The sequence below is a fragment of the Aulonocara stuartgranti genome, assembly GCF_965226115.1.
Source record: "Aulonocara stuartgranti genome assembly, chromosome: 7".
NCBI classification, from domain to species: Eukaryota; Metazoa; Chordata; class Actinopteri; order Cichliformes; family Cichlidae; genus Aulonocara; species Aulonocara stuartgranti.
Window position 1 is genome coordinate 3,685,974 of NC_138945.1, and position 27,955 is coordinate 3,713,928.

The 27,955-nt window shown below is 40.7% G+C and overlaps 3 protein-coding genes across 9 annotated transcripts in view; 2 read left to right on the forward strand and 1 right to left on the reverse strand.

Moving 5' to 3' along the window:
• The window catches only part of lsp1a (lymphocyte specific protein 1 a), a 42,115-nt gene extending 34,581 nt beyond the window's left edge, over positions 1-7,534 (forward strand). The window contains exon 14 of the mRNA XM_082540493.1: positions 6,671-7,534. Within this exon, the coding sequence (XP_082396619.1) occupies positions 6,671-6,693 (23 nt within the window). The 3' untranslated portion in view covers positions 6,694-7,534. The remainder of the gene's footprint in view (positions 1-6,670) is intronic.
• prr33 (proline rich 33) lies at positions 69-21,217 on the reverse strand. The gene is made up of 4 exons (XM_082540492.1): positions 20,500-21,217; positions 11,494-11,598; positions 11,084-11,132; positions 69-6,327 (listed from the first exon to the last, which is right to left on the reverse strand). The coding sequence occupies exon 4, from the start codon at positions 6,310-6,312 to the stop codon at positions 3,292-3,294; it is 3,021 nt and encodes a 1,006-aa protein (XP_082396618.1). The 5' UTR covers positions 6,313-6,327; positions 11,084-11,132; positions 11,494-11,598; positions 20,500-21,217; the 3' UTR covers positions 69-3,291.
• On the forward strand, positions 15,973-27,955 carry LOC309710752 (troponin T, fast skeletal muscle isoforms-like). Of its 7 annotated transcripts, none has more exons than XM_082540502.1 (12): positions 15,973-16,091; positions 17,861-17,901; positions 18,153-18,163; positions 21,889-21,907; positions 22,043-22,088; positions 22,180-22,296; positions 22,758-22,835; positions 23,165-23,278; positions 23,349-23,461; positions 23,659-23,749; positions 24,741-24,781; positions 27,810-27,955. In XM_082540502.1, the coding sequence occupies exons 2-12, from the start codon at positions 17,882-17,884 to the stop codon at positions 27,841-27,843; spliced, it is 684 nt and encodes a 227-aa protein (XP_082396628.1). In that variant the 5' UTR covers positions 15,973-16,091; positions 17,861-17,881; the 3' UTR covers positions 27,844-27,955. The 7 variants fall into 7 exon arrangements, with proteins under 7 accessions (XP_082396628.1, XP_082396623.1, XP_082396624.1 ...); XM_082540497.1 differs by lacking the exons at positions 15,973-16,091; positions 17,861-17,901; positions 18,153-18,163 and adding exons at positions 18,667-18,745; positions 19,208-19,360; positions 21,224-21,241; XM_082540498.1 differs by lacking the exons at positions 15,973-16,091; positions 17,861-17,901; positions 18,153-18,163; positions 24,741-24,781 and adding exons at positions 18,667-18,745; positions 19,208-19,360; positions 21,224-21,241; positions 25,995-26,035.

The following is a 27,955-nucleotide window of genomic DNA, read 5'->3' on the forward strand; positions in this document are numbered from 1 at the left end:
ATCTCTGCCCCTGATGTTCCACGCTGAATTGAACCTATGGGCAAGAAAAATGTACATGTTGAGAAACATTTAAGTCAGACTGTTTATTTTTCATTACCTTTTGTGCAGGGCAGCAGTACAGCAAGCTTCACGTAAGAAAAAGAAAACAGTTCAAAGTGCTTCACTTTAAATAAAACAGCAGTGATAACGAAAATACAGCAACAGAGACAGAAGTCACAATTTGGTTTTATTATGAAATGCTAAGCTATGTTCAAACAGAGTAACCTAGATAGAGATATGAAAATGAAAAGAACTGAATTTGGTAGAGAAAGATTTCTTTTACATTTTCCAACTGTAGGAAAGTAAAAAATCAGAGCAGTTTTTATTTCCTGTGTTACTGTAAATAAACTGAACATGAGGGTAACTCTGCTTAAGATTTATTTTGACAGTGTCAGCAACTAAAGATGACTTTTATAAGCTGTACCTAGAATAATCAGTAGCTCCAACACACACGTTAAAAAGATCACTAGTGAAAGACTTCTCCTGACTCGGGCTGGACAAAAAACAAACAAAGCTTTTAAAATAAAGTTTGGAGTGCCTACCATGCATTACAGTCAAATCCCTTCTGTGCATCTTTACCTTTGACCTCACAGATCACTATCCCACTGACCTCCATCACAGTGGAGGCTGCTCTTCATCGTTCTTCAAACAACTTTCACACGCTTTTAGCTCATCAACCGTCTTTAAGTCACAGTAAAATTTAACATGTTGAGCTGAAAATCACTAAAATTATTTTATAGTAATTTGAACTTTATATGGGAATTATATTTTTCATAGCAAAGCCCAGTGCTTTATTTATGCAGCATTTACCACCGTATACAGCTACCAGTAAGCATGTGTAAAAATGTACTGCGGCTCAATATGTAACCTGTAAACATGAAAATTATAATATTAGTCAGATTTAAATAAACTCCCTCCAATTTGCCCTTTTTTTTTGTTAGATCATAGTGATTTTAAATTATCTCAAAAATGTTCATGCAGTGTGATTTTAAGAGGGTTTATTCGCAAAACACAACCATCTACAGCCTGAAAAACAAAATCATAACGAGAAGTCTTACCCTAAGGTAAGTAGCACCAGTTTGAATAAAACTGCATATTTGAATAATAATTGAACAAATTATGTATCATAAAATCACTTACATTTTATTTATTAGCCATAAAAACATATTTTTATTCACTAAAAGTTAATTTATTTTTCTAAGCATCCACATTTCTGTAATAAAAGTACCCTATGGAGTTTTCTGATCACTATTAGCAGTATGTTGTGGTTTTTACATACACTATAAGACCTGTTTCATGCAGTTAGAATATCTCAATTTTAATCTCTCTTAGGTTTTGTCCTTTTCAATACAGTTGGTAGAGTGAAGCCAAAGCCTAAATTTGTAGCAATGCACCAACAAAGCAGAAAAGATGAAAGCTAAGAACCAGAAATATAAGAACCATATTTTCAAAATGCTTTGCAAATGAAAATTACACTCAACACCCTGACCTTTTAAACACCTAACAGTAGGGGAGACCGGGGATAGTTGTAACGTGGGTCAGTTGTAACACTTCCAATTTCTCCAATCAGGGCTAAGTTTCAAATGATGTGACTCATCCTGTGCATGCCCAACTCAGTTGTGCTATCACATGTGAAAAATCAGCACATTTTGTCAAACACAGACAATTTAACATGAAAAAAAGTAATTTGTATGCCAAAAAGTAAGTTTTTCTACTTTATTTCAATTTCTAGTAGCATTATCTGCTTTGCAGTTAAACTCATCAAACTTAAATTATGTTATTTGTATGTCTATGGGGATATATTCTGTGTAGGTCTTTAGTGCTAATGTTTTAGCCGTTGGCTGTAATGTTAGCTAGTTCATGGCTATAGGAGTCTGGGTCAGTTGTAACAGCAACAGTCTGGGTCAGTTGTAACAATAATGCAGATGTTACAACTTACCACACTATTACTTTAACTTATAGTAAACAAGTTGGGGCAACGACATCAGCAGAGAGAGGTTCACTGGTCGCATTTGTATATGCGGTTAATGCCATTGGCAACACAATTCCTCCACTGTTTGTGTTCCCACACATACATTATGCTGACCACTGTGTCAGAGATGGACCAGTAGGAAGTACTGGTAGTGGAAATAAATCAGGATGGGTGCACGAAACAGATTTCCTCATCTTTCTGAAGCTCTTTGCAAACCACACCAAGGTAAGCCAGGATAAAAAGTAATGGAATTGCGATGCTGGTGAACAAATACATTTTTTCAGCTTCATTGTTATGTTCAAAATTGGTGCAAGAGTTGTAGGTTATAATGCCCACTGAGCCAATGAGGCCAAACTCAAGGAAGACCAACCAAAATGAATGAAATATTCAGTTGCAGAAAATTCCATAATTTGTCTTTTTTGGGGGGTTGGAATATGTTCAAAAGCTAGATTTCTGCATTCTGTCACACACACACACACACACACACACACACACACACACACACACACACACACACACACATAACTACATAAATGGCTCTAAGTGCATTCATGTGTTGAATAAACAAAGATTACGTGTTAATATTTTGTTAGTACCCTTATTTCATTGTGTTACATTTCACCCCAGGATATGTTACAACTAACCCAGACTATGGGGTTAATTGTAACATTTCACTCTTTGTGTTTGAGACCATACCATGCAGTGGGTAATTGTGCTGCAGAGAAAATAGCTGCACTATTTAATAGCAGAGACATGTAAATACTTTGCATTACATTTTGAATCCACTACCTTAAAAGAGCTCCAATTTACAGACAGAAATGTCAAAAATGTTACAACTATCCCCGGTCTCCCCTATGTATGTTTCTTAATAGAAAACTCCACAGGGCACTTTTAAAATCTCGCTAATTCATAATCTAACAGTGTCTGTTTATTGTGAACACTTTGAAGAAAAGAACAAACGAGAAGCTCTTACAACACTTGGTGTGATGTCTCAATGACTTTAAGACAAAGAGAGCTCTCTTTCAAGCTAATCCACAAATACAGACATGTATGCTAACACCCTGACAGCCAGTCACACAAAGCATTTGTCAAGTATAAAGTTCTGACCGAAGTTTTCTTCAGCACTGCAGCAACAAGGGACTAAGACTCCAGACTTTTACATTGTTTCTGTGGCTAAGATTTTCTGCATCTGTACATTAAACATAGAATCCTGTTTTGGTTTTTTGTTTTTTTGTTTTGTTTTTTACACTTTTGTCTTGGCACTTCATCTTGGGTGTAGCTTAAGAAGTGGTGAACCCCCTTGCTGTTCTATTAAAGTCTTTTGGTTCCTCATCTTTACCTTTTCGCCCAATCAGGCCCATTTCAAATACAGTGGAAATTTTTGTGACCGGCCTCGATGCTGCCTCTTTGAGCTTTTTAGCATCAAATTTTGGACTGAAAAGCAGCACAGGCAACCTGTACGCGAATGACGGTATTTCTTTCAGCTCATCTTTTCCCTCTTCTTTCTTCTCCTCCTCACTTTTATTTAACTCAATCTGGTGCATGATGTTCTCCTTGGAAGAAAACATTTGGAAGAGGACAGCGTCCCACATTTGTGTCGCCTTGGGAGAGTCTTTGGTTTGGTTTTCATTTTGGGTGCTGGGCTCGTCTCCAGCCTTCTCCACTGTTTTTGTCTCCTTCTGGTCCTGCCCCGTGACCACCTTCTCAGAGCCTGTATCTGGGAATTTGGGCTCCGCCTGCTCCACCACCATGTGTGTCTTGAGCCTTGACCAACCGCTCGCTTTAGATTTCAATCCCTTCGGCTTTAATATGGCTTTAAGAAGAGACTCGCCTGCTGGTAGGCTCTCATCACTGTCCTTTTTCTCAGGTGCCAATTGATCTCCTGAAGGTGATTCTGTTTTCCTGTCCTGTTCTTTGTCTGCTACAGCAGCAGAAACCTTAAGCAGAGGAAATGCTGCAGTACTTGGCTTTGAGCCTTTAGGTGTGATATTAGTGACATTTACAGGTTTTCCTTGTTCCTTTATTTCTGCGACATCAGCATTTTTCTCAGGTATAGATTTCTGCTCAGCAGTTGGGACTTTTTCTTTACCTAGAAGCTTCTTTACTGCCTTCAGGGGATCTTGGTCTCCACCTTTAGGCAAAGGATGTTTGGTTTCAGGAGTCTTTGGTTTAGTTTCTTGAATAAGTGTTTCCACTTTCTCATTCTCTGCTGTTGAAAGTATAGTTTTTGGCATTTCTTGAATGATTGTTGTATCTCCTTTTGCTGCAACCAGACCAGATACAGTGCTCTTCTCTTGTGTTAACATCGCTCCAGGTGAGTCAGATGCTTGTGTAACAACAATAAAAGGGACTGGAGGTGTGGCAGCAACCTTCTCATCTCTCTGGTGGTAGTGAGCAACATTTTTTGGTGTTTCTTTGACTGTAGATGGCTCAGAGGGTTCTTGGCTGGGGGCTTTTGATTCTTCAGAGATCTCTCTTTTAGCTTTATCATCCTCTTTAGTCAGCGTAGTTGAAACTGAAATATCAAATGCTGGAGAGTAAGTTCTGATTCCTCCATAAGCAGCGTATTCAGCCGGTGTGAGTCCACGATAACCAGACTTTGACTTTTGAGACACTTGAGTTGGTGTTTTAGGTCTCTGAAAGCCTATAGGTGACCCACTTAAAGGTGATGTCCCATAGGTGGGTGTCTTTGGTCTTTTATAGCCAGGTGATGTGGTAATAAGTCGGGATGCCTCATATGTTGGAGTCTTAGCCCTCTGATACCCAGTCACTGCTGGTGTTATTGAAGTTTTGGGCTCTTCAGACCCAGTTGAACTCTTTCTGCTTGACAGCATGGGTTCCGACTTTGACTTTCTAATACTTGGTTGTATTGGTTTTGCTGAAGGCATCATGTCTGAGTGGATGTCCCTATTTAATGTTTGTTCAAGAGGCACTGTAGTCTTCACACTTTGGGAAGCAGATGAACTGCTTACCACTGTTTGAGGTGCCCTCGACCACTCTGACTCTACTGTGACTGGTGACACTGCAAATAAGAGAGGATTGGGTCTTGAGATCTCAAATACTGGTGTTGCAGCGCGGTTTACATGGTGCGCTGGTGTTTTAGGCCTTCCTGCTGCAGTTCTTGATGTTTGGAACTCATAAGTTGGTGTTTTAACTCTGATTTCAGCTGTTGGGGTGACTTTCTTGATTTCAGTTGTTGTTGGTGGGGCTCTTTTGATTTCAGCAGATGGGGTGACTCTTTTGATTTCGGCAGTTGGCGTGACTCTTTTGATTTCGGCAGTTGGCGTGACTCTTTTGATTTCGGCAGTTGGCGTGACTCTTTTGATTTCAGATATTGATGTGGCTGTGTTGATCTCCAAAGCAGGAACAATGGTGGCATTAATCTCTGCTGTTGGTGTAATGCCTCTCTTAATATCTGAAGTTGGTGTTGTTCTCTGAGTAGCTTGTTTTGTCTCAACTGGTGTCTTACTTTGAGGTAATGTACTACCAATAGCAGTTAATCCAGCTGTGTCATACACTGGTGGCATCCTGGAATTCTCGTAAAAGGATGTGCTTGCAGTGTACATCCTAATTTGAGGGACATCAAACATGGGTTTGGGTGATTTTGAGGGTTCGGTTGCTTTAAATGTTGGACGTGGACTTCTGGGTTTGACCAGTGGGGTCAACACAGTGAGAGGTCTAATCACTGGCTGACCCCCAGCTATTGTAAATGGAGTTGGACCTGGACTTCGAGGTTTTGAAGGTGCGGTTGCTACAGCTGTGTCCAATTCAGCAGCAGATACTGTCACCTCAGAAGCCAACAGCAGCACTTTGGGTGGCCCTGGCTGAGTGACTTGTCCCAGGGCTGCTGAGACTCCTTCAGGGTAAACTGGGTAAGAAACTGTGGTGACATGTTGAGAGTAAGAGTATGAAGGCATTGCCACTGTTGGAGGTGACATCCTAGCTCCTCTGCCATAAGCTGCACGCTGTGGGTATGGCGATGCCACATGCTGATACGGAAGCCTGATGATGAACCTTGGTGGCTGTTGGTTGCTGTAGATGCTCTGTGGTGTGTCTGGAGTGCGAGGTGGGGTGGAGTGGTCACTGTGCTCGAGGTCAGGGCTTGCTTCATTTACAGGGGAGAGGCTGGAGCGGAAAAGTGCGGTAGACTGTGATGCTTGAGCAGAAGCTTTTTTCTTGGCAGTCCTTTTGAGGAGTTTCTGAAGCCGAACGTTGTCCTTTCCAGGCTTGGGAAGCAGGGGTGGGGGGTACTGCTGGGAAAGCAGGCCTGGCTGGGTGACACTACCATAAGCGACAGCCATGAGTGCTTCAGCACCCTAAGGAGAAAAAAGTCACAAGCTGTCAAAAACTAACAAAGATTACAGCTCTGGACCTGTACAATACCAAACTGGTCCAGATGCCAATAAATAAATAAGATTATAATAATGGTTGGTTCCTCGTCTTTAGTTCTGACTGTAAGTCAATCATTGATTTAAATTCTGTCTTTAACATTGGTCATTGAGCTTTTTCTTTCAGAAATGTAACCAGACTCACAGCATTTTATCTTAACTTAACTTAAATTAATGAAGGATTTAGTAAGTTGGTCCTGAAAATGTTTCTGAAAATTGCGCAAATGGGAGTTTGACTGTTTTGCAACAATTTTCTTGTTGTTTTTTGCAGATTTATGTCACAGTGATTACTGAAATGGCGCTGCTCTTCAAGTGGTTTCCATCTTGATCTCACAACAATGTGCTGGTGATACAGACATCTAACACAAGTAACCAGAACCAGAAAAACTTTGTTAATACCTACAGGGAAACTGTTAAATAGCAGTTTCTCAAGATTGTGGAGGTTGTACAATTATACAAGAAAGCATCAGCTCAAGCCCAAAACCATTTGATCATTTAATGTTTATATTTAACCGATTTTCTCTTTCTTTCCATGTTTTCTTGCATTGCATTTCTAGTATTGTGTATATATCTGACTGTAAACTTTGCTATTTGTTTTTCTTCTCCTCTGCAGTTTTTGGTAAATCATAATTCAAGTCTAGTTGATCACTGAATGGTGATGTTTTGTGAAATATTAAATGTATGGGGGAGGGGTCCTATAGAAATCATCTACATTTTAGAAATTGCATAGAAGTGTTGGTTCACCCTTTGACGTGTTACATGTTCTGAACTTAAACCTTTGCTAAAGAACAATCTTGAAAAGAAGCTGGACTTGGGAGAGATTTGAAACACAGCTGACATTTGCTATCTTAATTTCACATTTACTGCCTCAGTATACACTTCTTCACAAAACCACTAGATGTCTACATAATCTGTTCCACTGTTTAACTTTGATTACAATGCAGCAGCTTGTTCTGCTTGCAGGAAGATAAAGGGGGGCAGTTAAAGTTGGTGTGTATGGGACTGATACTGCAATTCAGAAGACTAATAACATCCAAACTAAATGACATTTTTCACCTTTAATGTCCTGCAATGTTTACCTGTATGTGTTTTTAAGTCATTTTCTTGATTAAATTAAAATCTCTTTCTTTTTTTACTTGAGTTGTGTCTTCACTTTAGCTTAGTTTGCTGTTTATTGCAGTTAAATTTGGAACTATCACCTGAGACCGTGAATTCATCTGGAAAGTGTTTAGTAAGAATGCAAATGTGACTCTTTTTGCAACCACAGCAGTCACCCTCCGTTAGCCTTCTGAACAAATATGTAGTATTCAGTTTTTAATTGTTCTTTATTGTTCAGACTTGGAAGCTTCTCCAACGTTGCTCAGTAAAGTCTATAATTGGTAATAACACTACCATATAATTGGTTCACGTCCCACTTATGCCAAACTCAACACGGCTATAATGCAGGGGAGGGACTGTTTCCAGTCTTGGTAGAAATGGAATCCATGGGATGAGCAACCAGTTGGACAGGCAGCAGTATACTGATCCATTACTTATTACCACAAATATATTATCATTATTATTATTTACATTTTTCATTAAAGGCAATGAACAGCAAAAAATAACCCCTTTAACCAGAGAGCTAGCATGCTTTTACTATCCACTAACCAGGCACCTATAGTGTACAAAGTATGGTAAAATGATATTGGGTTACTATAGACTACTAAGGTTTCAGTCTGTTTCAGAAATATTTTATTCCCAATTTTAGCAATACAAAGGTATTCCATTGGAGACAGATGGAAAAGATGTGCATTCTTAGCATATGAACAAGGCGTTAGTCTGGCAAGAGTTAAAATACATCAACTTCTCTCGAAAAGTTTTTCCTGTGCCTCAAACACTGATGTCCTGATGGAAGACGGATATTGGCAATTCAGGCTGAAACACCCACCCAAAGAATCAAGCTGAACTCCTCCTGCTCTATGATACCCCTTCACAGCTGATGCTGGAAGCCTGTTTCACAGCCTAATTTTAGTTTGAAGGCAAAGCGGACGCTGGCCAATCACCTGCTTTCTTTTTTTAAGACTCCTGGTTTTTTACAGGCCGCATCACTTTCCTAAATACAATAAATCAGAGAGCTGTGATGCGGATTCTCAGATGGAGTCTCTGCAGGACCAGCTGCCTTAAAGCCATCAGATACAAACTTGGTGTAACAGGAGAAGTGAGTAAGATGAATGTATATAAATGCAAGCTATATTTCTCCATTGACTGCAGCCGCGTAGTCTATTCTTAGTAAACTTACTGACTTACACAGAAATCTTTTCACAAAATTATATCTTTGTCTTAAAGAATTGTCACTTTAGTATTTTTTAGTATTTAGTATCTTTAGTATAAGTATTTTCAGAGTTCAACAGAAAGTCAAAGAAACGGGAAGAAACTGTCAATTTGTGACCTTAAAATCTTATAACTGAATCTGTAGATTCCCAATAGACAATACATTATTTACAGTTTGCTATACATCAATATCAGAGCTAATAATGTCAAGTTTATTATGGCTTTCATTCTACATGTTCAAGATTTAAGGTTATAAAATGTGGGGAGTTGCAATATGATAATTTTCATAGATGGAGGATAATGTGTATTAGTTTTAATTCACCTCACGTTCAGTTATGTAGTGCCAAATTACAACAACAGCCACATAAATGGGCTTAATACTGTAAGGTAAAGACGCTACAGTATTAAGACGCTACAGAGAAAACCCCAACAATCAAATAACCCCCTATGAGCAAACACGTAGTGAGAAGGAAAAACTCCCTTTTAATAGGAAAAAAACTCCAGCAGAACCAGTCTCAGGGATGGGCAACCATCTGCCACGACCAGTTGGGGGGTGGAAGTGAAAGCGGATGAACAAAATAATGAGGTGACAAGGACACAACACAGACCAAGGGAGATGAAGACGATTGACATGCTTAAGTGAGATATAAACATGGGGACTGAAAAGAGGTGAGTGCAAAAGAAAAGCTTACAGTGATTCGCATGACGTATCGCAGCGGTCTGAACAAAAGCTGAAAGGTAATCTGGGAGCTGGTTCCACAGGAGAGGAAAGGGACCCGATGGCTGAAGGCTTTTCCTCCCATTCTACTCTCAGAAACTCAAGAAACCTCAAAGAGCTCTGTTAGGATACTATGGTACTAGAAGGTCTTTAAGATCAGGTGGGACTGATTATTGAGAATTTTGTATTTGAGAAAAAGAATTTTAAAAGAATTTTAAATCCAATTGTTCAGCCACCAAAGAGAAGCCAATGTGGGAGAAATGTGATCCCTATTTTTAGCCCCTGTTTTTCAGCAATACTCAGACAAGATGTTTCTAATTTTATAGATACTCCAAAGAAAGAAAGAAAGCAGATCTACATATTAGCTGAATATGTGCACTCAAGGAGATATCCTGATCAAAAATTGCTCCCAGGTTCCATAGTGTTGCCGGCGACTAAGGTAATACCGTCCAGTGTATTTAGACAACATGTTTCTGTGATTTTTTTTTTAGATTTTTAAGAACAATTTTGTCTGAATATAGAAAAAGTTATTACATCCAGGCCTTTATTTTATTGTAGTCTAACTAATTGACTTGTGTCATATAGCTTCATGCATAGATATTTCTTGGTAATAGTGATGCTAGAGAACATGTCATGGAGTCACAATAATCCTGTACATTCTCCAATGTCAAAACCAGTAGAATCAATAAATGGCTGATTTTTGGGTATCTCCCTATTATTTAGTGAGATGATTTACTTTGCACGTAGACTTTTCTTTCTTTCTTTAAATTTAAGAATTCAACATATTTACCTTGTGTTGGTGTTATTAATTTGAAAAAAAAAAAAGGTTATATTTGCTTTCCCAGTCAGGCCATAAATCATAGTTTGATATTTAATACCAGACAGAAATGGAGGGCAGCTCCATCACATATCCTCTCATGTCTCACCCCACATAAATAAAAGCACACATATAGACGTGTATGTGCAGTTCTGCTGAAGGGTGAAAGTGAATGCAAAGCATCTGACCTTATGACATCACAGCTCCCAGACGCCTGATAGGGCCTGGGAAATATGTTGTCACTGAGAATGTCCAATCACATGACAGCACCACTTAACAGAAATGGATCATGAACCTCAGACTAGGAGATATATTTTCTAATGGACTGTTCTGTAGTTCTTTTTTAATTAATGGAAAATGAGACAGCAGAGTCGAGGTCAGCTTAAAATAAGATGCAGAAATGTTTTTGATAAGAAGTAATAAGAAGGTTCGTGTTACAAATAAAGCAACGCTGACATCATGAAGTCTGCAAAAACGAGTGTTTGATACCCTCAGTTTACTATGTGTGTCACCTCAGTGAAATGTAGGCCAGTGCTGGTTGTGTTTTAGACCTCCCACCCACCCTTGCATGCACACATCTCCCTGTCTGAACCTGCTGCCTGCCTGACACATGAGATGCTCACTGCTCCTTTTAAGGCTTTGGTAGTTTTGGTATTTGGAGTGCCTTCAGGATGCTAGTTCAAAAGAGGAAAGAGTAATAATAGCTGTGTAATAAAGGCCAAGCTGCTCCACAATGCCCTGCTTAAGCAAATGAATCCACCCCAAAAAGTCATTAACCTGAAGTTATGACGATCAATCACAGCAAACAGTGGTTTTTGATGAAAAATGGGAGAGCTTACCAGGTAAAAACTTGTTGCTGATGTTCAAAAGCACTCCAGGCAGGTTCCCCTTAACAGAACAGAGCACAGGTTCAAGCTCATTGTAAAACAGTGAGCAGCTTTATTCTCAAGAACTACACAAAAGAAGATAAGAGTACAGTCAATCTCATTGACCTCATTGCAGAAGAGGACAAATAACCGAGAGGACAGAGTGTGTTTTTGAAGCCAAAACAGTGCGTGATTAGCACCTAGCTCATCCCTGCTGGTGCTTTAATGTTGCACTGAGGACAAGAAAAAGCACCCTGAGCTCCCCAATCACATCAGACACCTTGGTGCCGAGTTAGGGGGGGTTGATTCTGCCTCACTAACCCTGCGAACAGTGTCCCTACGCTCTATTTGGAGAACAAAAGGCGTAATTATGGTGTGTTTACCTGTGCGACTGCTGCTTGGGGGGCGGCCGGCCGGCTGCTGCCTGCTTGTCCCAGCCCGGAGTGTCAGAGCGGCAGGTTCATGTTGAGCCCAACTCGACCCCCCTTCTGCAAATGGAAGGAACAGGCGCCATGATAATCCAAAAATAAATCCTGAGCCCTGCGAGCTGCTCAGTGACAGCAGCGTAGTTGTGACAGCAAGGCGAGCTGAGGCGAGATGCATCACTGACAGACCACGGCACCTTAGGTTTCACCACCTCAGGGCTCTAAAACTGGGGTCTGAGGGCCTCCCAGGGGTCCTTCAGGGGTGCACCAAAGGTCCAACAGAGGGTTGTGAAGTGTGCTCCCAAGAATAACAAATGCTTAACTTTCTATCAGTCTATTAGCATCCTTGTTGCTTCAAGGGTCCTTATTGATGGGACTTTTAATTTTTTGACATTTTTGAACTGTGTATGGTGAAACTAAATCTAAAAATCAGACCTCATTTTAATTTTCTAGTCAGAAAAAAGAAGTCTCCCAGTGGCTAACCTTAAAACCTTCAAACAGGTTTTATTTAAGCATCCTCTCAGCGCTGTTATCACTCGTCACCACTCTCTGGTCCTGGGTTTTGTGTTGCTTTTTGTTTTTGGTTTCTATTTGGTTTCACTGCTAGTGCTTTTGATGTGTACAATGATGTGAAAAAGTGTTTGCCCCCTCCCAGATTTCCTATTTTTTTGTATGTTTGACTGGAAAGTTGGGCAGTAAAGGGCTGCGGGTTGGACTCAACGCAGTGAGCAAAAATGGTGCCCTTGGGTAAGTAATTTTAAATCCGGATAGAATTGCAACCAAATAAGCTAGAGGAATAACTTTATTGCATATGAAAATGTAATTACATATGCATTCAACATGTCTCTGGTTGTGATTTCCTTTGTGCACGCAGCAACAAAAACATCAGGTGTTCATAGCACTTTCTACATTGGAATAAACATCATCATGTTGTCAACAGGAACTGTCATATGGCCGCCATTACCTGCAGAAACCAAAAATGATGTCGTATTTTTTTCCTTATAGAACCTATCGAAGGTTCACTGCTGCTATTGAAATTCATGTTTGCCTTTCTGTATGGCTCCTAGGACATAGTGTATTTTAATGCACATGCTGTTTTTTGCAAATTGTGCACAATAATATAAGAATTAGTGTATGTCAAAAATGAAATTAGCAAGACACTCTTGTGCATTTACAGTATTGAGGGATATCCCTCTAAAATTTCTGTAACTAGAAAAATGTAATAACAAGAACACAATAAATCCCGTTAGCTCTCTAGACTCCCGTGTCATGTCACCCGGCATGGGTGGCAGCTCCGGCGGCCACAGTCGTGGCAGCTCCGGCAGCTACCGGCATAGCACTGCAACAAATCCATGACGTGCCAGCCAAGCAGAACGTAGACGTGGCCGTGCAGGCTGTGCTGGACATGGACTTTGTTCCTCCAGTGTGCTGACCCCCTGCTTGGGCAGCGCGGGCCCCTCTGGTGTGCTGAGGCCCTCCCACTCAATGAGCTCCTCCACAGGCAGCACGGGCTCCTCCACGGGCAGCATGGGCTCCTTCAGCTCGCTGAGCTCCTCCGGCTCGCCAAGCTCCTCTGCAGGCAGCACGGGCCCCTCCAGCTCACTGGGCTCCTGCAGCTCACTGAGCTCCTCCGGCTCGCTGGGCTCCTGCTCGGGCAGCACGAGCCCCTCCAGCTCGCTGAACTCCTGCTCCTGCCATTTTGACCCAATCTCTTTCTTATGGTGGAGTCATGAACAATGACCTTGACTGAGGCAAGTGAGGCCTGCAGTTCTTCGGATGCTGTTCTGTTTTTTTTTTTTTTTTAATGACTTCTTAGATGAGTCGTCGCTATGCTCTTGAGGTAATTTTGGTTCGGCGGCCACTCCTGGTAAGTTTAAGCTCTGTTCTGTTTTTGCCATTTGTGGATAATGGCTCTCATTGTGGTTCACTGGACTCCCACAGCTTTAGAAATGGCTTTATAACCTTTTTCAGAGAGAGAGAGATTTAATTTATTTTTTTCTCATTAGTTCCTGAATTTACTTGGACTGGTCCATCTTTAAACAGCAGGACCTAGAGACCTTCACTCAGTCTGTCCTCTTCTATATTAAGTGCTGTGTAGAGAATGTGGCAGTGACCAAAAACCATTCATGTTTTTTCTAACCGATAACTTTGGATGACGAGTTTTATACTATATGACTGATAGCTCCTTACCTGAACAATATGGAAACCAACAGTCAATCTCCGGTCTCACAGAGCTGCCAGGAGGACTGCCATGATTGCCCTTTACAGTCAGACTACTTGCACTTATAGTGTCAGCAACATGTGCACTGAAAATGTCGAGGAATGTTTAGCAAGAAGATACAGACGGACAAAATGGTGGTGGCTAACCAATCGGACATAGTGGTGGTAGACAAACCTGAGAAGACGGCCACAGTGATCGATGTAGCAGTTCCGAATGACAGCAACATTAGAAATAAGGAACACGAGAAGCTCGAGAAATACCAAGGGCTCAGAGAAGAGCTCAAGAAGATGTGGAGGGTGAAGGTGACGGTGGTCCCAGTGGTAATCGGAGCACTAGGTGCAGTGACTCCAAAGCTAGGCGAGTGGCTCCAGCAGATCCCGAGAACAACATCGGAGATCTCTGTCCAGAAGAGCGCAGTCCTAGGAACAGCTAAGATACTGCGCAGGACCCTCAAGCTCCCAGGCCTCTGGTAGTGGACCCGAGCTTCAAGGATTAACCGCCCACAGGGGCGAGTGGGGAATTTTTTTTAAATATATATATATATATATATATATATATATATATATATATATATATATATATATATATATATATATATGGATAGATAGATCAATATCTCTGTTTCTACACTCATCAATAATGTTTCTCTAATAAGCTGCCATTTTCTTAAAGGTATTTAATTTAACTGCCCTCCACAAATATAACTCTAAACATGTCACCAACGGGGGCACTGTTTTACCACACTGGTGTGTTGAAATGTTTCCTGATGTGTGCTGCTGCTGTTTTAGGAAGAATGAATGAATTCTCAGTGACTTACCTGGGCAATAAATGTTAGATTGACTTGTTTCGCCATCTTGTGTTACAAATTTGTATTACATGAAATTACAGCCCAGCCCTGGTTTTATGACTTCAGCTGAGATCACTTAAAAACAGTACATAAATGTTTCCAACATGAAGCCAGGGTGGTTAGTTTTCTTCTGTTAAGAGCTTTAGTTAAATTTAACATAAATACCTTTTACATCTTCTACTTGTTTTACAGTCATGCATCATAAGGTTGGGATGTGTATGCAATATGTACATTTTATCCTACAAGGATTTTGTAATTGTGTGTTTTTAAAGCTAATATAAAAAAGCATTTAATCATATTTGTCATTAATTACATTTGTTTCTACCCAGCAGGGAGGTCAGGTAAATTGTAACTCTGCATCAACAAAATCAAAGATAAAATCCTTGATGAAGTTTCATCTGTTTGTGTTTTCGTGATACTGATGGTTTGAACCTCCCACATACACAGGTAACCAAGACTTCTCTCTGTGTCCTTAATTTTGTTACTGTAGCACCCCCTGGAGGAAATTGCAGGCTCTGTCAGTATCTGTGTGACCATATACTAGTGGAAACTTTACTGAAGGGTTCCTGCAGCAGCTTATTTAGACTTCACAGCTGAATGGAAAGACAGTCATCACAGTTCAGACTGGAGATGATTTCTGGAGGATATAAGAATGCAGCTCTCACTCATCTATAATTTAATGTCGCTTAACTCAAAGGTCCCACAGAAACACAGAAGCCCTGACCCAGAATAAATTACATAACTAAGCGAGACACACAAGTTCAGCACATAAGTCGCATTTAATTAAGTAGTAATTTAAATATTTATATCATTAAATTTAACTATACTTCCATGCACTAGTGATGGCAAAACATTTCCATCTAGTATTTGCTTTTGCATTCTGGGCTACTGCAGTCAGAAAAACGATCTGAATCAGAGCCACTGTTTAGCAGGACTATATTTGTCCGTCAGATTGATTCTTTTAAACCAGCGAATCAAAGCCTCAAAACAAGAGGTGGTTCAACATGTTGGATTTACAGCTTGAACTGACAAATCTCTCAGCTTCTCATGCTCGCACAAGTATGCTGTACATTATGTTTATGTGTCCCAGACTTCTGTGGGAGGATCAGAAACACCACCTGCCTCGCTTCCCTGACGTCCAACATCTCTCGCTCTCAGATGAAATTTGCTTGCCTAATGCAGCAGCCCCAGAATAGCATCCTGGGGTCATTTTGGCTGTCCCCTTCTCCAAACTTGAGCCTCCCTCCTTAGCACTCGACCCATCCATCTCCTTATTGAGTGCCAGAGGAAGGAGGTGGGGGCAGCAAAGGCGTGGACCATGTTCTGCCACGGTGGACGGCCTCGCCTCTGAGCTCATTCTTTGGCCAATAGGGAGGCCGAGCGGATCGAGTATCACTATAACAGAAGGACATAATCAGCGCGGTAAGTTTGCAGAACCTTACAGCCTGTCTTGGCCAGCAGGAGCTCGTTTCTTTCAGCTTTTCTGAGGTAAGGAAGTAAGGGGAGTGAATGAGAGTGTGAATGGTAGCGAGGAAGCTCAGGTTTAGGCCTAATGTCCCCCAAACATCACCCAGCCTCAGGACAGTTGAGTCCACATGTGCTAAAATCACTGCCATGAGTAGCAGAGGCTGCTGCTGAGGGCAGGTGTGAGAAGGAAACAATTAATAGTGGATCTCGGAGTAAAAAAGGCCTCCCTCTTCTGTGTTTGAACCCTGTTAATGAAGTCCAGTGTTTGACGGTGCTGAGTGCCTGAAACCTTGGTAAACAACTTGTGTTTAGTGCCTTTCTGTATCTGTGAGCACCCAAAAGAAGCTCAGCCTTTGGATTACTTTTTAGCAAGTTTGTAATCTATCTAAAATCCTCAGCTGATGTTTCAGACGTTTGAAAGTTCTCTAGGTTCTCACCAGACAAGCAGCTGGACTTTGTTGTTGTTCCTGTTGCTGTTTGGTTTGAGTCCAGTGACCCAGTGGGGGTTCATGCCTTTGGGATTTACAGTTGGCTTAAAGCCTCTGAAGCAGCTTTCCGCTTCAGGAGACAGAAGGTGACACTAACGAGTTATATAACACCACGAGAACTGCGGCGACTAATCCCGTTGTTGTTTTTGGTATTTGACCTCAGATCTTTTCTGGATTGCAGGTTTTCTCTTATTTACGTTACATTTTGGTGAAGCTGTGAAAGGGCGTGGCATGTTCTCAAACTGAACCTCACATAGCTTGAGGATAAACAGTTTATCATCTCGAACAGGAGCCGAGGGGCTCACGAGTGGATGTAAAGGAATCGTCATTTTGTCATTACACCGAGCTTGGAATTTATGACATTTGGGAATTAGACCTTCAAGGCGGCCTTCCTGGGTTTATTTTAATTCTTGAGCAAAGTTCCCCCAGGTGATAGGGATCCTCAGAAGGATGATTGAAGGAACCATGTGAGAGGAGAGCCTGATAAGGAAATGAAGGTGGAATGATGGGTTGTGGTCCAGGAGAAGGAACCCAATCTTTAACAGTGGGTGCACTGAAACTGGATCTGTGGGACCTGTGCAGCTGTCTCTTGGAAATAGCTGTGATGTCGGACGCCTTCATGGTGGTCTCACGCTAGTGAGGCCAATGGGCAACTAATCCGAAATCTAATCACTGGGAAATTAAATCATGCATAAATCCAGGTCATGTGTGTTTATCATTGCAGGCTTTTGATTAGATCTTAGATCCAAACCGGGATTTTCCAGCAGGATCAGGATACTGTTGATGACTGTAGAGTGGCAGCATCCTTTATTCTTTGACACATGGTGATGGAAAAGATTTAAGTTTCTTTAAGGTTTCTTTTTTTCACCCGACAGCAGCCCAACATCTATCCTCTGAGCAGCTGGAAAAAAGACTATTTGCATAAATCTATGTTTGGCTTCCTTCTCACTTATCATGAGAGAAGCAAATTCAGCCCTGAGGCTCAAATTTCAGTCGACAGTCTAATTATAAACTGAAAAAGATTTGGAAGCGACAGATCTTAGGAATGCCTTTAATGCAACATGCAAGATAAATTTTATTGACAATCATTTCTAAATAATTCTACTCAAAGATTTCTATATTATTATTTTGTGGAGGTGTTGGAGAAAACTGTGCAGGCAGGCAGGGTGAGGTATGGTCTGGGTGGAGCCACTGAGACATATTTAAGACATCTGCAACTTAATCCTGAGTTATAAATACATGCAGGCTGGGCAGTCGCTTCTTACACACACTTAAAGTTTCTGTTTTCTCTTCTGATTTCAGGTTGCAAAGTCCACTGTCATCATGTCCGACACAGAGGAAGTGTAAGTCAACCCACATTTTTATTCACAAATTCTAAGATTTTAATCTTCTAGCAGTAGATTGGCCAAAAAACGTTTGACTTAAGGCCTTTTTGTGAGCTAGAATCTTAAATTGCTGGACAACACTAATAAAGAAGATCCTGAGCTAAGATGATTTAGTCAAATAGCCGTTTTCACTGTAAACCACAAATTTTCATGTTTGATTTTGATGAGCTGCAACAATTCTAAGCATTCCTTTGTGTTCTGTCTTGCAGTGGGGTCGAGGGTAAGTAGCACCACCACTCCTGATTATATATCTAAAAAAATGATCCACTCCTAAAATTAGGTCCAGGTACAGTCGGGAGTTCCATGCTAAAGGCCCAGGATTACTTCTGAATCTTGTCTAACTGACTTTCCATCCCCTGTAGAGAGTTATTTGAACTGGACAAATTGCAGGTTTGGCTTGACTCCTCCAGATTCAAGTTGTGCAATAATGCTCTCTCTCCTTCAAGCAAATGACCACACCAGCACTGACAACAGGACAGTGCCTTTTATGCTTTGTGAGATTAAAATATAAACTTTTAGAAACATAAATCGCATAAAGCGGCGCAGTCCTGTTGGCAGAGAGTCCTGCAGCTCTGCATGACAATCTGCAAATGTGCAGTCCTCCTGAGCTGAACACACTTTGAAAACAACTTGGAAGTTTTGCTCCAATCAGCTCATGAGGACTGTTTTGTGTATGCTTAGCATGGATCCCCAGTGTACCCACATTTTGCTTTTGTATTCTGTCAAAAATGGGTACATATGGGATCTTTTGATAATGTTCTTCTGCTCCTCTCTTTCTCGGACGGACGTGAAGAATACGATGGTAAGACACAACCTCCAGACTCCGGATGATAAGTCTCACGTCACTGATACTAATTTGTTAGTCGTCCCTGAACAGGTTTTTGTGGCATGCTAGTTAACTCTAACATAACCTGAGATAAGTGAAGACACAGGTTGTAAACAAAGTTGGTTGGCGACAGGTTAGAATCTCTCTTTTGTCTTTGACTGCATCCAATTGCAGTGCAGGTATTTCCAGGAATCGATCACATTTCATCAATGAGTGACTGACCTTTTCTTTCCTGTAACTGCTTGCGGTCTCACCTGCTTTAGCATCATCCGGTGACAGTTCGTTTGAACTGCCTCACCACGAACCTCCTCATATCTCATATCTCACATCTCCTCCTTTCATCCACTGACCGCCTCCTCCCCTCTTCCATTTCTCCTGCTTCCATTAACCCTCTCACTGCCCTTCCTCTCCCCTTTTGACTCGCTGCATGTTGTGTAGCTGTAGAAGAGGAGGTAGTAGTGGAGGTAGAGGTGGCCCCTGAGGTGGCCCCTGAGCCAGAGCCAGAACCACAGCCAGAGCCAGAACCAGAACCAGTGGTAGAACCAGAACCAGAACCAGAACCAGAACCTGAGCCTGAGCCTGAGCCTGAAGGTATGTGGCATGAAGGGGGGAAGAGGGTATTGGATCCTTTCCCAGGCGTCACATGCGCTCCGGCAGCTACAGCCAGTTAGTTCGATATAACTAACCCTGATGTGCAGCCCAGTCTCACTGCAAAATGAGCAGGAGCAATGCTGGTCCCCATGAGTGTCACAATAAAGGCTTTAAACATGTAATTATGTTCGTATACATGTAACTCCACAAGACATGATTGTTGAAAAGCCCCTAAAGTCTTTCAGTGAAAGTTGACATGACATTCAACCTCTTGAGTTTATTTATATTTGACTTTACTGTCATTTCTAGTTTATGTTCAATCACCCTTTGGTTATGGTAAAAGGTAAATGGTCTGCTTCTTATATAGCTCTATCTGAGCACTCAAAGCACTTTACACAACTTGCCTCTTCACCCATTCACACCCGCACTTTTTTCTATGCTCTTTCAATGTTTGCAAACTAAAAGCATTTGGTTAATTTTAGACAGACTTAGCCTTTTCCCAACTTCTTTTCCCACAAAAAATGTCCACAGTTATACACCCTGTATTGTAAACACACAACATGTTTGTATCCTGAACACTTAGCACTGAACATTTTGCTGTGAGATTGGTCTATACCTTCTCCATGTCTGCTAATGTTAAGCTAACACTACCTTTCTTTTACCTCCACATGAATTCAGAGAATGAGTTCATGAGTTCATGCAGAAGCTGAAAATGCTATGTTTGAACTACTAAGGTCAGAAAGTGAAAACATGCTAATAAGCTCACTCCTTCAGCTATAGCTAATAGAGTTGTGCTAATACTTTAACTTTCCATTAGCTCTCCATTCTAAAAATGTTATCTTTGAGAAGCTGGGACATGTTTTTGGAGTTATCTTTCTAAACACCATTAAATTTGCATCTGCTTCTTTAGTAACAAATAATTTTACAGTTCTTGCTAGGTGGCTTTTCCACTAGCCTAGCTCACTGTATGCTAAAATATTACCACAAAATCATTTGAGAGTTGAAAAATCTAAGACAACCAATAGAAAAATAGAAAATAGATTTTTTTTTTATTTCAACCCTGTGTTTACTACTGCACAACATGCAACCAATTACTCTCTTTGATAGGATTTAAAAATTGGATAAAATTGGTACCATACCTGCAGGATAGGCTACATCTGATTGCTCCCTGTGGGAAGACAACCCTTAGTGCTAATAGGAGGAAAAAAAGATTTTAAAAAATAGACTCATTTTTCATCTTCCTCTTAATCTTGTATTCTGCTCAATCATGTAACATGCAAAAAATATGCCAAAACATGCCAAAAATAAAACATGCTAATTTGTTTTAAAACTACGTACATATCCCTATATCTTCTCAGTCCAGCCTCTATGGTGAAAAGGGTGAATGCAGGGTAAGGTGTAGCTGAGACCTCGATAAAAACAAGGACTTGGTGCAGCCAATCATAAATGATCAATTAATATTTAAGGGATGTATTTATCTCAACCCCTTCAGTAGAAATATGAATAAGTTTGGATTTTTTGACAGCTTATTCCCTTCTATAACTTTAGTAAACAGTTTGTTTGTTTTCTTTTGTAATTTAAAGCTAACATGAAAAATATTATACATAAATGTGATTCAGTACAAATTGAACTACTGTTTTACCATCTTAGTTATCGAAGTAAAGGTAAAACTTTGCCCTTATAAGCAGCTGGCTTTCTTAATCAGTTGATTGTGGTAACCAGTTTCTTTATTTTTTTTAAACATGCTAAGCTTGAGTAGATCAGCTGTGTGCCTTAGTTAGACTCTGTACAGTTTGCAGCTCCCAGGCTTCCCGCTAATGCTGTTCTGTTCTGCTTTTTGTTTTGGATGCCTGCTGCATGCAGACCCCACTGAAGAGGAAGGTATGTAGATTTAAAAACTTCAATCTTAAATCTGTCATTCTGGTTTTGGGAAGGACTACAGTGTCCAGGTCTGACATCTGTACTCAGGGAACGCCTGCTGTCTGTCCAAATTTTACCTGTCTGTGTGAATCCAGGAGCGCTGGCCCTAATTGGCATCCAAATATGAAGGTGAAAAATTTGGAACCACTAGTGGAGAAGGAAGGGTGAATGAATATGAAATGCTAACACGTGCTTCACTGCACAGCAACCCCACACTCTTGCTATGCCACTTGTCATCTGCATGGCATGAAGCCGCCAGAATCTGGGTTCAGATAAATGAAGGAAACAGGGATTTTTTTTTCTTGGGGTCAAGCCAAAAACAAAAAAAGACATATTCTCTGTATCAGTGTGAAACCAAAGACCAACGTTAACAATTCAGGTTTACTTTAACTGCACACCTGTTTAAACTGTTTGCAATACATGTTTGCTCTTATTTGACTGTTGTTCTAACCCTAACTTAAAAAGTGAATAGCCTATCCTTTTAAACTGTCTAATCTGTCACCTTGATCCAAAGCCACACTGAGTAATGCTTGGGTTTACTGAAATAATCTGTTTTCTTTCTAATCTGGTGAAATTCACTCATCCCCTCTTCACTTCTTAACCTGCAGAGGAGAAGCCAAAGTTCAAGTAAGTTCCTTCTTATGTAGTCTGACTTGAAATGATTCCTGTAGACATTTAAATCGGAGTTATTTGGGCAAAAAAGACAAAGAAAGGTTCCAATTAGTGTGCCAGTACACTCAAAACCCCCACGCTCTCTTGCAGGCCCACCGCCCCAAAAATCCCAGACGGTGAGAAAGTGGACTTTGATGTAAGTCCGCCTGCAGTGTAGAAGAGATTTTGTTCATTTCCGGGTGTTTCTTTGCACAGCTGAATACTGCTTCTGTTGATCCGCCCCACAGGACATCCAGAAGAAACGTCAGAACAAGGATCTGATTGAGCTGCAGGCCCTGATCGATGCTCACTTTGAGCACAGGAAGAAGGAGGAGGAGGAGCTGATCGCCCTCAAGGAGAGGATTGTAAGTATTTAGCTAATGGGTAGTTTTATCTGTTCATATTTCCATGGAACTGGAAAATTGCAAAAAGCCTTCCACAATAATTCATCCACACAGGAAATACTTCCTGCCTTTTGCAGTTGGTGACTGGCTCTCATTTCTGGCCAAGGAATGGCTTCTAAAGGCTGAGCTCTGCTGGCTCTGCATGTCTTCTCAATGTGATTCATTTTATTAAATAAAATTTGGCTCACAGACAAGCTGATAATGACACAAATCAAATGGAGAAAAGACAAAACATCAACAATAAAAACACTAAAAAATATCATGGGAACAATAAAACACTATATTTTTAATTTTTACATTTTTGTAATTAAAAAAATCTTTCAATTATCTTAGTAGAGATACAAAGCAAAAACAAGGACACTCACTGTGTGGTGTGTGAGTTATCTTTGTTTTCTAACCCAACGTTTGCTCCTGTCCCACAGGAGAAGCGTCGTGCCGAGAGGGCCGAGCAGCAGAGGGTCCGCGCTGAGAAGGAAAAGGAGCGCCAGGCCAGACGTGAGGTGTGTTATTTTCAAACTATGAAAATGTGACTGCTATATGAATATATGGAGCAAAGACAAAATGTCTTGGTGCAGATATATAAACATAACCTTTTAAAATGTTCCCTTGAAAAGAGCGAACGTAGTTGGAGTTTCTTGTGACTTCCATTTGTAGGCAGCAAAGTATTTAAAGCCAGTTTTTCCAGGTTCAGGATGAATAAGTGCAGCTAATGTTAGTCCTGGGACCCGATGTTGTAAGTACTCTGTTCAAATTGGTGGTTACCAGGGACGATCAGAGAGCGGGTGGTGGATGCAGAGGTCTCACTCTGAGGTATTTTTTGTCAAATCAGGAGGAGAGGCGGATCAGAGAGGAGGCTGATGCCAAGAAGAAGGCAGATGATGATGCCAAGAAGAAGTCAGCTCTGTCCAGCATGGGCTCCCAGTACAGCAGTCACCTGCAGAGAGTCAGTATACATGCAGACAGACACACACGTGTCTATGGGATCAGCTGTTGACCTGCATCTGTCCAAACAGGCTGACCAGAAGAGAGGAGGAAAGAAAGAGACTGAGAGGGAGAAGAAGAAGAAGATCCTGGCCGCCAGGCGCAAGCAGCTGAACATCGACCATCTGAACGAGGATAAGCTGAAGTACGACTCGGCTGTGAAACTAAAACTATAACCTTAGACTTTTACGCCTGTGTAAAATAGTTTGAACGTCTTAGAAATGTCCTAGAAAATGGTGAAAAACCTCAACAAAGTAAAGACAAGGAACTGAATGTGCCAGAAGCAAAATCCACCTGTCAGAAGAACTGCTTGGTTTATTTGTGTTCTTGTGTTTGCTGCAGGGAAAAGATCAAAGAGCTGCATGACTGGATGACCCAGCTGGAGTCTGAGAAGTTCGACCACACGGAGAGACTGAAGAGGCAGAAGTACGAGGTGAGACGGCGTCCTCGTGAGCGCCCACGATGGCGTCTCTGACTGAGAACTTCTCAGCCAATTTCATGCATTTAGACAAGAACAATAAGACGGGTTTGAGAGAGGTCAGTGGGATGAGAAAAGCATAATATTTTACATTTCTTTCATTTGAATTATTTAATACTTATTTAAATACCATAAAACTATTTTCCTGCTTTTCTTTGATTTCAGTTTAAAATGTGTTATTTCATTTTCTGGGTTTTCCCTTTTATATGAGACAAAAAGTTATCTTTCCATATATTTTATCACATTTTTTTGGTTTATTCCCATAATTAGTTGATGAGTTTATCCTGACATTAATCTAAACATGTTTTGAACTGAATGCTAAAATATGATTATGTTTTTAAAAAATTTAAGGTTTTTAGGACATTTTACATTGAAAATATTTCATTACAATTTCATAAAAACCAGAAGGTGGGATTTCTTTCACTACTAGTTTGTTCTTATTTACTTGATTCTCTTGATTTTTTTATAGTTCACTAAATCCAAAGATTTGTGGGACACCTAATATTTTTTATGACTTAAGAAATCATATATGTAAGTAATCATTTATGCAACAAATTATATTATCAATTATTGTATATAATGAATTATTAATTTTTTACATACAATAATTAATCATTGGTTACATGCAAATTAATAATTAGTATATAATAAACATTCAGCTACAGAGGACACAAATTTGCTTTTGTTGAACTTTTATCTACTTGATTGTTGTTAAACATTATGTTTATTTACAGACTTTTACTTTACCTCAAATTATCTTGATTAAATTAAATTTGACCATTTAATAATATAGATAAATAGTCATAAATAGTCTAAAGTTAAGAGCACAAATGACTCGGTGCTTCAGACGTGCCAGGTTTGTTGTAGTTTGGTTTTGGTTGATGAGGTTGGCATCTCAAGGTCACCTCGGGATTTGAACCCTCGATATACTCTTGATTTCCTCCAGGTTACTACCCTGCGTAAGAGAATCGAGGAGCTCAGTAAATTGTAAGTAGTGCAGCTGAGCAGCAGTCATGCCGGCTCCCTGCATGTTAGCACGGGGAAAGTCAGAGCAGAGCGCCCCCGCTGGCTGACATAGGAAACAACACACCACCTGATTAAAAAGCGAGAAAGACAAAAAAGGACGGAGGAGTTTGTTTCCAAAAGGTGACACGTGCTCATGGGATTCCAGGAACCTCTTATGAATAAGAGTGGGGGTTTTAACTTTTTGCCAGGATTGTTTTTTTTAAAACAAGGATCTCAGAGAACCAGTCTTAAAATGACTGGAACTGATTTTATATTCAGTGAGTTTAAATGTGGACAGAGGTCCTGCCTGCATATACTTTAAAAAATGGGCTTACCTGTATATAATATCTATATATAAATCTATTTATAGCCTCTATATTAGCACAAGAGCTCTCTGTTTATATTATTATAACTACTACATGACTATGCTACTGTACTGTTTGACCTGTTTTGCAGGTGACAACTGCAAAGAAAAATAAGATATTTTACTGAGAAAAATAAAGAAAAAGGTAGGGGTGGTAGATGTCGTTTAGACGCTTGGCAAGAGTCTTTATAGGCCCAAGAAGCGCCTCTATACCAAGTTTGGTTGTTCAACTCCAGATCGTGTAGAAGTATTTGTGCATTATAGTAAAATATACATCTAATGTCATGCATTTAATGTTAAATGGATGCATTGCAGAGAACTGCAACCGCACTTTTAAATTAGTAAAACTCCAATATTTGTCGTAAGCCACAGTTGCTTGTACGTTGGTGAAACAAAGAGAAACTGGATGAACACGGTGCCAGTTTTGGACTCAAACTCTCTGTTTGCAAGCAGATGAATAATCTGAAGTGTCTGTAAAGGTGGTGCTGAGTGACTGTGATGCTCAGTTTTACATCACACAGCCTCAGCTATGTGTTTGAGCGAGCATAAAGGTAAGTCAGGGTTTGGCGAGGTTTCACAGCTGAGCTAAAGGGGAATTAAATGTTTGTGCTCCTTTGTGGGAAACCACAGCAGACGTGCTTAATTTGGTGACATCACAGGACAGAAGAAACTCTGGGTAACAAAAAGATTCTTATGCACGGCGCTGCCTTGGTTTCCCATGATGCTTTGGCCCGCAGCTTTCAGCCCAGTGAGCCCGTTCAGCTGAAGGAATCGTTCTCCGAGGTAAAGGTATCCTGCTGCAAGTTAAAGCTGCTGCTGTGTCATTTCCAGGTTCTCACGTACAGGATTCGCATTGATGAGTTGCAGAAGCAGTGAGTATTGTCATTGCTGACTTCGCCAGCACCCAATAATCCCCCCCAAAGTATAACTTAATTTAATTCCACATGATAACGTGATAATGTGATAACTCTCCCCTCGGAAAGACATAACTGTCATCACACTGAGACAGTTCATGTTGGTTTAAGGCTGAAAACTAATAGGGACAGAGTACATCAAGCTATGAAACACTAGACACCCTGCAGGGAAATTTTAGTGTCTAAGAGAGCAGCCTTTTATTGTGTGTGCAGGAATAACAGCTGAGTTATCACAGTGCATTATTTGTTTTCCGTGTCAATTTAGACCAGGGGTAGGCAACTCCAGGCCTCGAGTGCTGGTGTCCTGCAGGTTTTAGATCCCACCCTGGGTTAACACACCTGAATCAAATGATTAGTTCATTGCCAGACCTCTGGAAAACCTCAAGAAATGCTGAGGAGTCATTTAGCCCTTTAAATCAGCTGTGGTGGATCATGGACACATCTAAAACCTCCAGGACACTGGCACTCGAGGCCTGGAGTTGCCTACCCCTGATTTAGACCCTTCAGTGATAACACCCTAGCCTTGACCCTAACCATTTAATTTATCATTAACATTATAAAATGACATGAAAAGGTCTTAGAAAATCAAGCATGCATCTTATGATGAATTTTAGATAGAAGACTACTAGTTTTATCCCTCAAACAGTAATAATCATACAGTAAACACAAGAACACCTCAGTAACATGCCACAGATGGTTCAGTTCCAATCCCGGTCCAGACACAGGCCAAAAACATCTCAGCTGTCATGTTGTTTGGACTCTGTTGGTCAGCCAGACTAACGAGCACAAGTACTTAATGCAGAGGTGTTTAATAGAAGGGTGCAGCTGCATCATCACGCTTCTACCCTGAACATTAAGTACTCACCCTAAGACATCAAACATGACACATGAAACCTTTCACGATATGTCAGTTGCATTCGCTTTCTTTCTGGCAGCAGGTGGGCGGAGCTTTGGTGCTTACAGACTGAGCTGCGTGCCTACGTTGACCATATTTGGGAAATATGCTCTTTATTAAGTATAGAAAAAAAACTGTCTGGACGTTTCGAGCAGTCTAAGGCCTGAGCTTCTCACAGACTCACAGGTCTTAATTAGAGCAAACACGACTGTAACGGTGCATACACGATCGAAAATAAAGGGGATGGATTTGAGGTAGTGCCTTTGGATTAATTAAGCCCATGCAGGTAAGTACAGCATGAGTTGTGCATGCGAGCTGAATTTCCTGGGTTGTTTTTTCTGCTTCCAAAATCCCACTCAAAACATACACTAAACAGACCCTAAACAATTTATGAGGATTTTCATGTTTTTTTCTGAATTAAGATATTTTTCATATCTCAAAAAGATAATTTTAATATTTTCAGTTACTTTTTTGAATGATTGCTGCACAAAATTTTAACAAAAATCTAAATCTGTACGGTTGGATAAAAACACACCCATCCGTTTCTTTAACTGAGAAGAGATTTTTATTTTAAGCAGCCAGTTTCCTCAAGAGATTTTGGACAAACATGCTTGCAGCTAGTGAAATGCTCTCAGCTTCATATGTGATGATGCAAAACATGTTTTTGCACTCTCCTCGTGCTTGACTTCTACCAAGGAGTCTTTGAGCTGTTCACTGCTGTTCTCTGAAGTTTGAGTTTGAGTATAAATTTGCAAATCAGCATCGACGGCATCGCACAATGTGAGAACAGCTCAAAGTTCTGAAATATGTCCAATTTCTTTGCGTTTCGCATTACAGCAGCAAGAAGGGAGCCGCCCGCCGCAGAAAGTAGATCAACTCGGCCCGCCAGTGCTCAGAAACCAAACCAGGAAAATCTCGGACACATGCCTGATGAAGCAATGCACGCTGTGGCAAAGGTCTTAGCTCAGAAGAAGCCTGTAATG

Coding starts and splice junctions, on each gene's coding strand:
- prr33 (XM_082540492.1), bottom strand. CDS start 6,312: ATGGCTGTCGCTTATGGTAGTGTCACCCAGCCAGGCCTGCTTTCCCAG.
- LOC309710752 (XM_082540497.1), top strand. CDS start 18,682: ATGGGATCTTTTGATAATGTTCTTCTGCTCCTCTCTTTCTCGGACGGA. Junction 18,746..19,207: donor CGGACGTGAAGAATACGATG/GTAAGACACAAC, acceptor CATGTTGTGTAG/CTGTAGAAGAGGAGGTAGTA. Junction 23,279..23,348: donor ACAGCAGTCACCTGCAGAGA/GTCAGTATACAT, acceptor CTGTCCAAACAG/GCTGACCAGAAGAGAGGAGG.